Source organism: Peromyscus californicus, unplaced genomic scaffold, assembly GCF_007827085.1.
Source record: "Peromyscus californicus insignis strain IS unplaced genomic scaffold, ASM782708v3 Scaffold_6__1_contigs__length_162567912, whole genome shotgun sequence".
NCBI classification, from domain to species: domain Eukaryota; kingdom Metazoa; phylum Chordata; class Mammalia; order Rodentia; family Cricetidae; genus Peromyscus; species Peromyscus californicus.
The window spans coordinates 137,344,016-137,356,550 of NW_026294584.1; the positions used below are offsets into that span (position 1 = coordinate 137,344,016).

The window sequence follows — 12,535 nt, forward strand, 5'->3', positions numbered from 1 at the left end:
AATGAAGAAAACATGCTATACCCACACAATAGAATATTACTCAACAGGAAAAAGGAAGCAACTACTAATACTTGGATGGATATCAAATTCATTATGTTCAGTGAGCGAAGTCACACAGGAAGGAGGGAATGGGATTTATACGAAATTACAGAAAATTGGAATAATTTACATTTACAGAAAGCGGGTCAGCGGTTGCCTGGGTAGGAGGAGAAATACCAGCAAGTAGAAATGAAGAAACTTAAGCAGCCTAGAAATGCCGGCCACGCTCATCACGCTGGCAGTCTGGGGTGCGGAAGTGTCAGCATTCATTCAAAGAGCTGTAGATTTTAAGTGAGAGGAGTTTAGTATGTAAATTACATCTCAACAACAACCAAAAAAAGTGAAAAAAGGTTTCAATTCTCTGGCATCAAAACCGTATTCAAATTCCTAACGAGCTTTTTTTTTTTTTTTTTTTTGAACAAATTCTCTGCACTTCCACCCGGCACCACTGTGTGGCAGTGCTGTCCCTACAAGTGAGGGACACTGGTTTTTACCACTCAGTTTTACCTCCTGGCTCGAGTTACTATGTCCACAGCGTTAACAGGGACTTTAAATTCGTTAAAGAAACTTGTGGGCTAGGAAGACGGCTCTGTGGGAGCAGCGCTCGCCATGAAAGCATGACGTGGGGTTTAGCTCTCCCAAAGCAGACGACTGTAATCCCAGTGCTTCTAAGGCAAGATGGGAGGTAGAGAGAGGAGAAGCTTGTGAGCCAGTTAGCCTGGGGCGCACAGCAGTGAACAAGCGATCCTGCCTCAGATAAGATGGAAGTCAAGGACCAACACCCAAGGGTGTACTCTGATCTCCACACACGTGCTATGGCGTGGGTTGACCTACCTGCCACACACACACACACACACACACACACACACACACACACACACACACATATATATATATAAAATGTGTGTATGTATGTATATATGTATTATATATAGAGAGAGAGATTTTTAAATATTATTTTTGTCTCTCTCCTGTGTGCGTGTGTGCGTGTGTGTGTGTGTGTGTGTGTGTGTGTGTGTGTGTTAGTGCAGGTGCCCTCAGAAGCCAGAGGTGTTGGATCCCTTGGAACTGGAGTGACAGGTGTTTGTGAGCCACCTGATGTGGGTGCTGGGTCTAGCACTCAGGTCTTCTGGAAGAGCAGTACATGCTCTTCACTGCTGAGCCCCCTCTCTAGCCCCCACAAAGATTTTTTTTTTTTTTTTTTTTTTTTTTTTTTGGTTTTTCGAGACAGGGTTTCTCTGTGTAGCTTTGCGCCTTTTCCTGGAACTCACTTGGTAGCCCAGGCTGGCCTCGAACTCACAGAGATCCGCCTGGCTCTGCCTCCCGAGTGCTGGGATTAAAGGCGTGTGCCCCCACCGCCCGGCTCGTGCACCACCACCGCCCGGCTATTATTTTTAAAAAAGAGAGAAACTCCGGGGCTGGAGACGTAGCTCGGTTAGTAGAGAACTTGCTACCGTGCACAGAGCTCTGAGTTAAGTCCCCAGCACTGCACCAACACAAGTCGGTGGAGCACACCTGCCATCCCAGCACCGGGGAGTGGAGGCAGGAGAGTCATCCCCGTCAAGCTCTCTACCCGCCGAAGCTGTGTGAGATCTTGTCTCAAAACAAACAACAAAAATAAATCCATAAAGTAAAATCAGCAAAGCTGACCAAAGGAAATCCAGGAATGAAGACCCAAGGCCAAGGGAGGGCTGTCGCGACAGCTTCCAGGCGAAGGTGCTTGCTGCCAAACCTGGCAACTTCAGTGTGACCCCTGGACCTCACAAGATGGAAGCAGAGAGCCAGCCTCTCCAAGTTACCCTCTGGCCTCCACATGCATGCATGTGTCCGTATGCACACAAGATGCACGTGACAATAATAACTAGATGTAGCTTTTTTATCTTTTTTTTTTTTAAGATTGATTTATTTATTAGGTATACAGTATTCTGCCTACATGCATGCTTGCAGGCCAGAGGAGGGCACCAGATCTTATTATAGATGGTTGTGAGCCACCATGTGGTTGCTGTGAATTGAACTCAGGACCTCTAGAAGAACAGCCAGTGCTCTTAACCGCTGAGCCATCTCTCCAGGCCCTAGATGTAACTTTTTAAAGACACAAGGGGATCTTTATTATGCTTCTGTTCAATGAAAAATGGGTACTGTGCAGAAATATGCTTGCAAGTTGGCATGACTTGCAAGCATATTTCCTTTCCCTGGATGGAGGACAGGACTCCCATAGAATGAGGGTCTTCAAGGAAGAGAATGACTTCTTTCCTCAGGCTGGCTTTGAACTCCTGCTCTTCCTTCCTCTCTGCTCAAATTCTGGAATTGGACTTGTCTGCCAGTATGCCAGGCTGAGAGTGACCTCTCTAGGTTCCCTTTTGTTTTGTGGTGCTGGGGATTGGATCCAGGGACTCATACACGGTAGGCAACTGCTGTACTGCTATGCTGTCCCTTACTGTAGAGCCCAGGCTGGGCTCACACCTAGAGCAATTCTCCCATGTACTGAGGGTACAGGCAGGAGTGACTTTACCTGCCCTCGCCAGGCTTCATAACTTGCTTTGGGAAGGTTCTAGTTCTATGATGCTCTTAGGGTAGCCGGGAGACAAGAGTTCTGGTTCTGTGATGCTCTTGGGATAGCCGGGAGACAGGAGGGCAGAAGTTTTCAGAATGTCAAAGCCCCATACTTTTTCTGAGACACAATAGAACGTGCATTTTTATTTTGTTGTTAGTTTTTTGAGACAGCGCTTCTCTGTATAGCCCTGGCTGTCCTGGAACTCCCTGTGTAGTCCAGCCTGGCCTGGAACGCAGAGATCCACCTGCCTCTGCCTTCCCAGTGCATGCACCACTACCCCCCCACAGCAGAAATTACAAATTTACACGATTAATTAAGTATGGAAGTGGAGGAAGGACTAATCATGGGCAACCGACTATCTAGTTTGACTACTGTGGGGAGGGGAGGGGGCAGGCCATGGGTGTGTGAGGACTGCTTCTTGACCATGTGGAGTTTGAGATCCACGTAGAATACGGAGGTGGAGACAGGAGGAAAAGCTGAAAATACAATGATAAGACCGAAGACCAGATCATTTTATGTCATCCTCAGCTAAAGACAGTTGCAGAAGGCAGCTGTCGTGGGGACCTAAATAGGGTGAGGGCTCTCCCAATAGGTCTCAATTTGAAGCTGAGAAGACGGATGAATTTTAAGCTGAGCATGTCTCAGGTATCTGGAAAGGAAGCAAGACTGTCTTTTCTGCTTTAACTCCAATAATCATAATTTAAAAAAAAAATAATGACAGTAGTATGTATGGGGGCGCAGCTCAGTGGTGAACTACCTAGCTAGCACGCACACAGCTCTAGGTTCAATCTTCAGCAGCAATAATAATAATAATAATAATAATAATAATAATAAAGCTGAAGGAAGAACATGGTGACAGAGAAGCTGGACCCTGAATTTCTTCTCTCGTTCACACAGCGTTCTGATGAAGCGAAAGAAGTTTCTTTACCACTTCAAAAATGTCCGCTGGGCTAAGGGTCGGCACGAGACCTACCTGTGCTACGTGGTGAAGCGGAGGGACAGCGCCACTTCCTTCTCGCTGGATTTTGGCTACCTTCGCAACAAGGTACCAGCGGTGTTGGTGGCTAAGCGTGGCGCCGACACCCAGCTGTGGATGCCCCTGGTGCCAAGTGCTGGGGGGACAACACTCCTATCAACATTTGCGGGGAGGGGAGAGGAAGAGAGAGGGAGAGAAAGCAAGCACCTATACACCTATCCTCCCAAGCTGACCAACCCTGGCAATCCTCCTGCCTCTGCACACTGTAATTACAGGCGTGTGCCACCACACTGAACTTATTCAGGTTATTTGGTTAACATCTCCAGCCGCTTCCTCAGGTCCTTTCCACATTCTATTCACCCAGATTAGACATGGTCTGAAGGGTGTTAGTCCCCTCCCCAGTCATGCGGGGCACCCTAATGCCACGCCTTCCTTCAATGACAAAAATTGTCCCCACTCTCTCCTGTCTCTCCCCAGTCTCAGAATTACTTTAAGAGTAAAGGAAGGAAGGAGGGCTGGAGAGGCTGCTTGGTGGTTAAGAGCACTTGCTGCTCTTCTGGAGGGCCTGGACCTGATTCCCAGTACCTACATGGCAGCTCACAACCAACTATAACTCCTGTTCCAAGGGACCCAATGGTCTCCCCTAGCCTCTGAGAGAGCCAGGCACATGAAGGTAAAATACCCATACACGTTAAATAAAAATAACCTTTAGAAAACATTAAGGTTAAAAAGACAGACATGGTGGTTCATGCCTGTAGTTCCAGCCCTTGGGAGGCTGAGGCAGGAGAACTACCATAAATTCAAGCCAGCCTGGGCTACATAGTGAGACCCTGTGTTGAAAAATAGCAAAATCCAAAGTAAATAAATAAAAACAAAAAGTAAGAGCATTTTGAGCTAGGAAACTTTTTATTTTATTTTATTTTATTTTTCAGCCCAGTGGTGGTGGCTCATGCCTTTAATACCAGCACTTGGGAGGCAGAGGCAGGCAGATCTCTGAGTTCAAGGCCAGTCTGGTCTACAGAGTGAGTTCCAGGGCAGCCAGGGCTACACATAGAGAAACCCTGTCTTGGAAAAAAATAAACAAACAAAATTTTAATTTTCACAGTGCTAGGGATGAAATGAAGGACCTGCCCTTGCCAGACAAGTGCCCCACCCCTGGGCTCCACCCCTAACAACCTCCAGCCCCTCAGCACTTTAATCCCTCAGTGCTGGGTTCTTTCTCAAGTACTTTCTTGAGTGAGAAAAATACATCGTGTCTTTAGAATTATTTTGAAAATCAAGGAGGAAAAAATTAGGAGAAATTACATCAACTCAACTCTTGTTTTTCCAAATAATCTCGTTTCCTTCTAATCACAAGACCAGAGGACAAGGAACACATCTATCCTGGTGAGCTTCATTCATGAGTCATAGAGAAGCCACGGCCTGCTGGGTAATTGGGTCAATCCTTCAGCTGCCTGAGAGAACTGGGTTTCCTCGAGAGTTCGCTGAATTGCAGATTGGCTTCCACATGCCCATGGGCATCTCCAGGACTCCCAGGCAAGAGTCCGTGAGGTTGGCGATTTATTATGCAGCTTCTTCTGCCTACCTTTTCATGGGGTAGCTTACCTCAACACCACCATTTTACACACAATCTCTTCCCTACTTGGAGCCACGACCCACCTTATTTATAGACGGCTTTATCAAGGGGCCCTTTCTCTTATTTCGCATACAGTGCTTACGACACCAGCTCGATTTACTGCTAAGGAAATAGAACAACAGAGTTGAATAAAATAAAAACTTTCTTCATAGTCTTAGAGTAACGATTTTCAGCAATAGGAAGTGGACCTACTACGGCTGTAATTATCACAGTCACGGTGACCACATAACACGCACACATTATGTAATTGCTCCCAACTGGTACGCCAAGATAAGACTCTAACCTCTCAAAATAAGCTTTACCTCCAGGCACTGTTCTAACCCTCCTTACAAATTGTCCTGGCGCCACCTAGTGGTCAAGGTGCAGTTATACACACAGAGGCAATCCCTGCAACTGATTTCATCGTCCTTGGTCCCCATACATCCTCAGCCTTCCTTTACCCAGCAGGGCCAGTGTAATAAACAGATTTGACTCCAGCGAGAGCTCTCTTAACAGTTTGCTGCACGCCTTTGACCCCAGCACAACACTCTGGAGGCAGAGGCAGGAGGATCTCTGAGTTCCAGGCCAGCCAGCTGCAACATCCCCCCCGCAAGCGTCCCCAATGGCCCTGGGTGGGAGGGCATGCCTGTCACGACACCGGCGCTCTCTGTCTCTCTCCAGTTGGGCTGCCACGTGGAATTGTTGTTCCTACGCTACATCTCGGACTGGGACCTGGACCCCGGCCGGTGTTACCGCGTCACCTGGTTCACCTCCTGGAGCCCCTGCTACGACTGCGCCCGGCACGTGGCTGAGTTTCTGAGATGGAACCCCAACCTCAGCCTGAGGATTTTCACCGCGCGCCTCTACTTCTGCGAAGACCGCAAGGCTGAGCCTGAGGGGCTGCGGAGACTGCACCGCGCCGGGGTCCAGATCGGGATCATGACCTTCAAAGGTGAGCGTTGTGCACCGGAGAAGGCGGTCGGAATTGAAGCTCAGAGTGAGGATCGTCAGCGGGGTGGGGTTGGGGGTCGGGGGGGGGGGGAGGCAGAGGGCTCCGTAAGGGCTCTCAATTCCTCTTCGATGTCAAAAGCACTACTTTGTTTTTTGAGACAGGGTCTCACTATCCCAGGTTGGCCTTCAGCTTGCGACTCTCTGGCCTCTGCCTTCTGAGAGCTAGAATTACGAGTATGCACCAGTCTCAGAATGGTCAGAATTTGAGGAACAGAAGCTGGAGGGCTGCGGGTGCGCTCAGCGACAGAACTCTGGTCCAGCATGTACAGATCCCTGCGTCCCGCCCTTATCAGACAAATAATAATGAAATTAATGATTGTGAGCCTGGCCTTTAACGGCTGAGCTATCCCTCCAGCCCGAAATTAATGAGAATAATAGTAACAGCAATAATAAAGAGGGCCAGATAGATGGCTCAGAGGGGTACTTGCCTTGATGACTTAAGTTCGATCCCTGGAACCCACATGGTGGAAGAGAAGCAAGTCTCAAGAACTGTCCTCTGACCTTCAGCCACGCACTGTGGTTATGTGCATGCGTGCGCGCACACACACCTCCTTCTTACCTATTTATTATTTTTTTCTTCTAAGACTATTTTTACTGCTGGAATACATTTGTAGAAAATCATGAAAGAACTTTCAAAGCCTGGGAGGGACTGCATGAAAATTCTGTCCGTCTAACCAGACAGCTCCGGCGCATCCTTTTGGTAAGAGTATCTCCTCTGCTCTGCTCTGCCGTGCTGTGCTCTGCTCTGCTCTGCTCTCCTCTCCTCCCCACTCCTCTACCCCCCCCCCCCCATGACTGGAGCCGCTTAGATATTCATTTGTATCACCCATTTTTCATATGGTGACTATTTGAGGGCTCCTAAATCCAGTTTTCTTTTCTGTCTTTCCCCAGGGCAGAGCCCCCACTCAGACTCCGTCCTCTTGCCTTCTCTTCACCGATTTCTTCACAAGTCTTCCTTTTGTTAACCTCCCCTCAGACGGGGTTCCTACCAGGCCAGAATTTCCCCTTCTTTTTCCTGGTCCTGGTCCCAATTTACTTTCCTCTCAAGGCACCCGCTTGGTTTAGACGCCTTCCCTCCCAGCTCAATTTCGAAGCCATTCACTCATTTTACATCTCTTTCTCCGCAGCCCTTGTATGAAGTCGATGACTTGCGAGATGCATTTCGTATTTTGGGACTTTGATAGCAACCTCCTGGAACGTCACATGTGATGAAATTCCTCGACTGAAAACAGTGGATAGAAAAACAATCCTTCAAGTACCTGTTTTTCTTCTTAAATACTCACTTTCATAGAGTGTAGGGGAAAATTATATGACTTTTAAAAAAATACTTGCGATGCAAAATAGCGTGGACCCTCCAGAGTGCTGATGGCAGTTTTGAGTTCAGCATCGCCATCTACTGGGGAACAGCAGAACTTCAGGACTTCAGACCATAGTTGAAGCAGGATGGAAACAGAAGGTATATATTTATATGCTTAGAAAAGCATATGGAGACTATCACACGGTTTGTTACACCCACCCTCTGTGTTTTCATGCATTTGAATTGTCAGGGGTATCAGTGATGGATTTTTCTGCTCTCTTCCTTTGAGGCTGACTTTCCCCTGAGGTCATGGATTGATGGTAGGCTGTCCTGATGAGGGAGTCTGAGCGACCACAAGCCTCTCTCTCAAAAGCATTAACATGCAGGCGTGTGCTGTACGTTTTCACTGTCGTGTTTTTATGTATATGTATATATTTGTGTGTGAGAGGACTTGGTGGGATTTGGACTATGTGTGATCTCCTCTGAGTGATTTTCATAAAGGATCTTAAAATGCAGATGAGGACTATGAAGAAGTCACTCTGAAAATAAATTGATGCCTCAAGGATCAAATGCTCCGGGAACACAGACTCTCTCTCTTTTTTTTTTTTTAATGCCATCAGTTTATTTACAATCTTATCTGTATAAGAGTTCAAGAGTTTAATCCAGTTTTCAGATCACATCTCTTAAACAGTCTTCCTCTGTTAAAAGGGTGAATTAAACATCCTTATTTTTTAAGTAGCTGGTGCCTTACACTAAAGAAAGAGGCAGCAAATCCAGATCCAAAAGCCATCAAAGCCACGTGTTTCCCACTAAAAATGGCAAATTCTTCTCTGGACCCTCCTCATAGTGGCTGTGACGGACCACAGAGGTGGTGAACCTCCGGATACTCGGGCCCAACGTGGGAAGCAGCTCTGCGAGGGGCGCAGAGGCTGAAGGCGGCAGGAATGGCCCCGCCACCCTAGTCTCCTTTCCTCACGACCTTGGCAACATAGACTCTAAAACTGTACAGACTTCTAGTAATTGACACCTGGGAACTGCTTGAGTATTGAGAGGTAGTCCATTCTCGATGATGGATGCCAACAGTTAGGGTTTTCTAGTTTTTGTATGTGTGTGATGCTGCTCCCCAAAATTGTGAAAGAAGGTGACAAAATAGACTCGTATCTGATGCCAGGCAAAGTGACAATCATCTGTAATCTCAGTATTCAGGAGGCTGAGGCAGGAGGATTGTAAGTTTGAGGGCAACCTGGGCTGCACAGTGAGACCCTATTTAAAATAATAGGGGGGATAACAATTAACAAGGAAAAATGCAAGATTGTGGCAAGGAAATTATGCTTTACCAGCAAAATATAGGGAATCAACATAGATTCTTTGTCCCTATTTATGCCTAGTCTCCCCTAACAACTATCTTTGATGGCTAGAAAAAAATTCAGAATAAACATCCCTGTGCAGTTATTACCTTTTCAGCCAACACTAATGAGTTGGGTCCCTGGAACTCACGATAGAAGAGAAAACCGGCCGGCTGGGCAGTGGTGGCGCACGCCTTTAATCCCAGCACTCGGGAGGCAGAGCTAGGCGGATCTCTGTGAGTTCGAGGCCAGCCTGGGCTACCAAGTGAGTTCTAGAAGAGGCGCAAAGCTACACAGAGAAACCCTGTCTCGAAAAAACCAAAAAAAAAAAAGAGAGAAAACCAATTCAAAGCTGTCCATGACCTCATAAACATCATGGCTTGTGAGCCCCATTCCCATACACGTGCAATAAGTAAACACAATTCTAAATAGGAAGAAAATTACTAATTAATTTAAAAAGAAAACTCTGTGCTCTATGAGAGAGAAACACACAAAATCCACACAGTACCTAAAATGTCCTGAATAAGAATCTAGGTGTGGCTATGCACACTTATAATCCCAGCACTTGGGAGATGAGGCAGGAGGATGGGAAGCTCACAGCCAGACTTGACTACACAGTGAGTTCATGGCCAGTGTGGCATACATGAGACCCTGCCTCAAACAAAGCTCCCACAGGATTGCAGTGCCCACATGCACCTTCACACAGACATCATATAAGTCACATAGTAAAACTGAGATCAATCTGGGCCTGTCTCCACCACAACAAAAAGATAAAAAATTAAAACACAGTGTTAAACCTTGTTGTGGGATGGTCTGTATGTCAAATGTGTTGCTGATTGGTCAATGAATAAATCACTGATTGGCAGTGGCCAGGCAGGAAGTATAGGCGGGACTAACAGAGAGGAAAATTGAGAGAACAGGAAGCTGGGAGGGGAGACACTGCGAGCCGCCATCAGGACAAGGAAGATGTAAAGTACCGGTAAGCCACAAGCCACGTGGCAAGGTATAGATTAATAGAAATGGATTAATTTAAGCTGTAAGAACAGTTAGCAAGAAGCCTGCCACGGCCATACAGTTTGTAACCAAAATAAGTCTCTGTGTTTACTTGATCGGGTTTGAGCGGCTTGGGACCGGCGGGTGAGAGAGATTTGCCCTGACTGTGGGCCAGGCAGAAAAACTCTAGCAACAAAACCTTTATTTCCTTTATTATTTACTTAGTGAGATGTGTGTTCTGGCATTAAAGGCCTGAACCTCCACACCCAGTCTCTGCCCTTGCTTTAACAACCATATATAACAGGTTCTTACCATTCTGAGGTTTAACATGTGTTAGTTTTTGGGTCCCCCTCCACCAGACAGGGTTTCTCTGTGTAGTTTGGTGCCTGTCCTGGATCTCACTCTGTAGACCAGGCTGGCCTCAAACTCACAGAGATCCGCCTGGCTCTGCCTCCTGAATGCTGGGATTAAAGGCATGTGCCACCACCGCCCGGCCCATGTGTTAGTTTTATTTCCTTAGAGAATTAAATTGTCATGATGTGCAGTAATCTCGTACTTTGTTGGTGCATGAACTTTAAGACTGTTGTTTCCAGGCGCGGTGGTACACACCTGTAACCCCAGCAGCCAGGAGGCTTAGATAGGAGGTTCATGTATTCCCAGCCAGACTGGGCTCTATCACAAGAGTTTGGATCCCCCTCTCTCTCTTCAAACACCCTTCCTGTCTCTTCTGGTCCACGAGCTGCATCCAGCCGCAATAACGATGAACAAAGAGTGGATACTGAGGCAGCACGACCATCCTCCGGCCTGTCTCTGATGTTTAATGCTGCAATACAAAGGCTACCCTGGGAATTGAACCCATGGTTGGCTGTCCATTGTTCTGGGTCCCATCCCACATGGGTATGCATGTTGAAAGTAGCATCTGCCTTATTCTTGGCTCCTGAAGCTTTAAGGATGCACTGACATATCCTTCCCTTCAAATGACTAACTCCTGCCATGTCTCAGAATCTGCAAAGAGGAAGAGCGAATTGCCTATTAATTTCATAAAAATGGGATTCTATCTGGAGAAGAGGTAACTTTATCTAAGAAACCTAATGAATGTTTAAAGAGAGGATGGTTTACAAGGTTAAATGGGGCTGGGGTGGGGGCGGGGCAAGAACTAGATAGTTAAGAACCCCTGGGCTAGTCACTGCTCAAGAACTGTCACCTCTCTGGGAGTTTCCGATAACCGGGATGTGGTGGGGTTGGCTGTGAAGAGAGAGCCACCTTGGGAGGGAACTTGCCTGGAGTCCTGGCCCATCTGGAAGACAGGCTCAGACCCTGGCAAAGCTGTATACACAGCAAGATGTTCTAGTCTTCAGACCGTGAAATCTGCACAGCACAAATAACCACTTTTGAGCGCTAATCAAATATAATCGGCCCCTGGGGTTTTAAAACTGTCATGGTCCGTGCAATTTGGTTTCTTTTTCTTTCCAATTTAAATTTCACAGGGGTGTCATGTATCTTTATCAGACATGAGACCTAAATAAGAAATTAAGCCAAAGATATGGAAGACAATGATGCGCAGACGTTTGAAAAGATTCCGCAAATGTCCTACAAAATCGGCCTGTATGCAGAGCAAACTGAGGACCTCTGGTGGCCTTTCCTGTAGTATAAACCCTAGATGTTCTTCCCCAAAGTTTCAATGGTCTGTTTACTCCCAACGGAATGTTTCCACACGAGACAGGATTTCATAAAACATGCTGTGAAATAAACATGGCGAGGGCCTAGGCAGCAAAGGAAAAGAGCTTCAGTTCCAGCCTGTGTCTGAGGATGGCTCAGCCGTTCCATCAATTTATTCCTATTACCAGGAATCTGTCTTCAGCAGAGCCCTTCACATGCTTGCTCAGGATTCACTAGATCTGGGCGATTCTGTTGTAAAATAGTTATTCCAGGAGCTGAGGGTGTAACTCAGTGGTGGAGTACTTACTCGTCATGGGGGAGTCCTGGGTTCAATCTCCAGGACTGAAGAGAAAAAAAAGTGTGTTGGGGGAGGGGGGGTAAAGTGGATATGGTAGACTGTGCCTGTACTTGAGAGCAGAGGCAGGAGGGTCCTAAGATTGAGGCCAGATTGGGCTGTATAGTTAGACTTTGTCTCAAACGAAACAAAGAGAAGGGCAAGGCAACAAAAAGAAACAAAAATAAAATCAGTTCTTCCAGGAGACACAGCATTTGAGATGCAGTGTAGCTCTGAACTTTTTTTTATTTCCAGACGTGTCTCTCCCATAGCTCAGGCTGGCCTCACACTTGCTATGGAGCCAAAGATGACCTTGAACTCCTAATTCTCCTGTCTCCACCTACCAAGTTCTGTGTGTGTAGCCTATGACTTCACTCCTGGTTTATATGGTTCTGAAAGTCAAACATAGGGCTTCATGAAACCTAGGCACGTGCTCTCCATATTGAGCCCCATCTCCAGCCCTGAAAATGTATGAACCTCACTTTGAGACACTGTCTCAGTCCATTTTCCCAGACACCAGTTCTCAGGGTACTCAGTGTGGCCGCTGAGGTTCACCGTTCCCTTTATTGCTGAAGGCCAGATTAGCACGCTTCTAACTATAGTGTGTAAACACGATGTACCCTCTGGGGGCAGGTCAAACTCCATCAACCAAGTCTATACACCAGTGCACACATCTGGGTGTTTGCTTGCCCTGAAATCTGGGGTCAAGAA

General features: G+C 46.9%; 1 protein-coding gene and 1 pseudogene across 1 annotated transcript; one reads left to right on the forward strand and one right to left on the reverse strand.

Moving 5' to 3' along the window:
* Positions 1-253: 253 nt before the first annotated feature.
* Positions 254-7,376, forward strand: Aicda (activation induced cytidine deaminase). The gene is made up of 5 exons (XM_052721564.1): positions 254-330; positions 3,491-3,638; positions 5,866-6,136; positions 6,810-6,895; positions 7,323-7,376. Exons 1-5 carry the CDS (start codon positions 254-256, stop codon positions 7,374-7,376), a joined length of 636 nt encoding a protein of 211 aa, XP_052577524.1.
* An 818-nt stretch (positions 7,377-8,194) lies between these two features.
* LOC128099744 (cytochrome c oxidase subunit 7C, mitochondrial-like) lies at positions 8,195-11,804 on the reverse strand (annotated as a pseudogene).
* Positions 11,805-12,535: the final 731 nt, after the last annotated feature.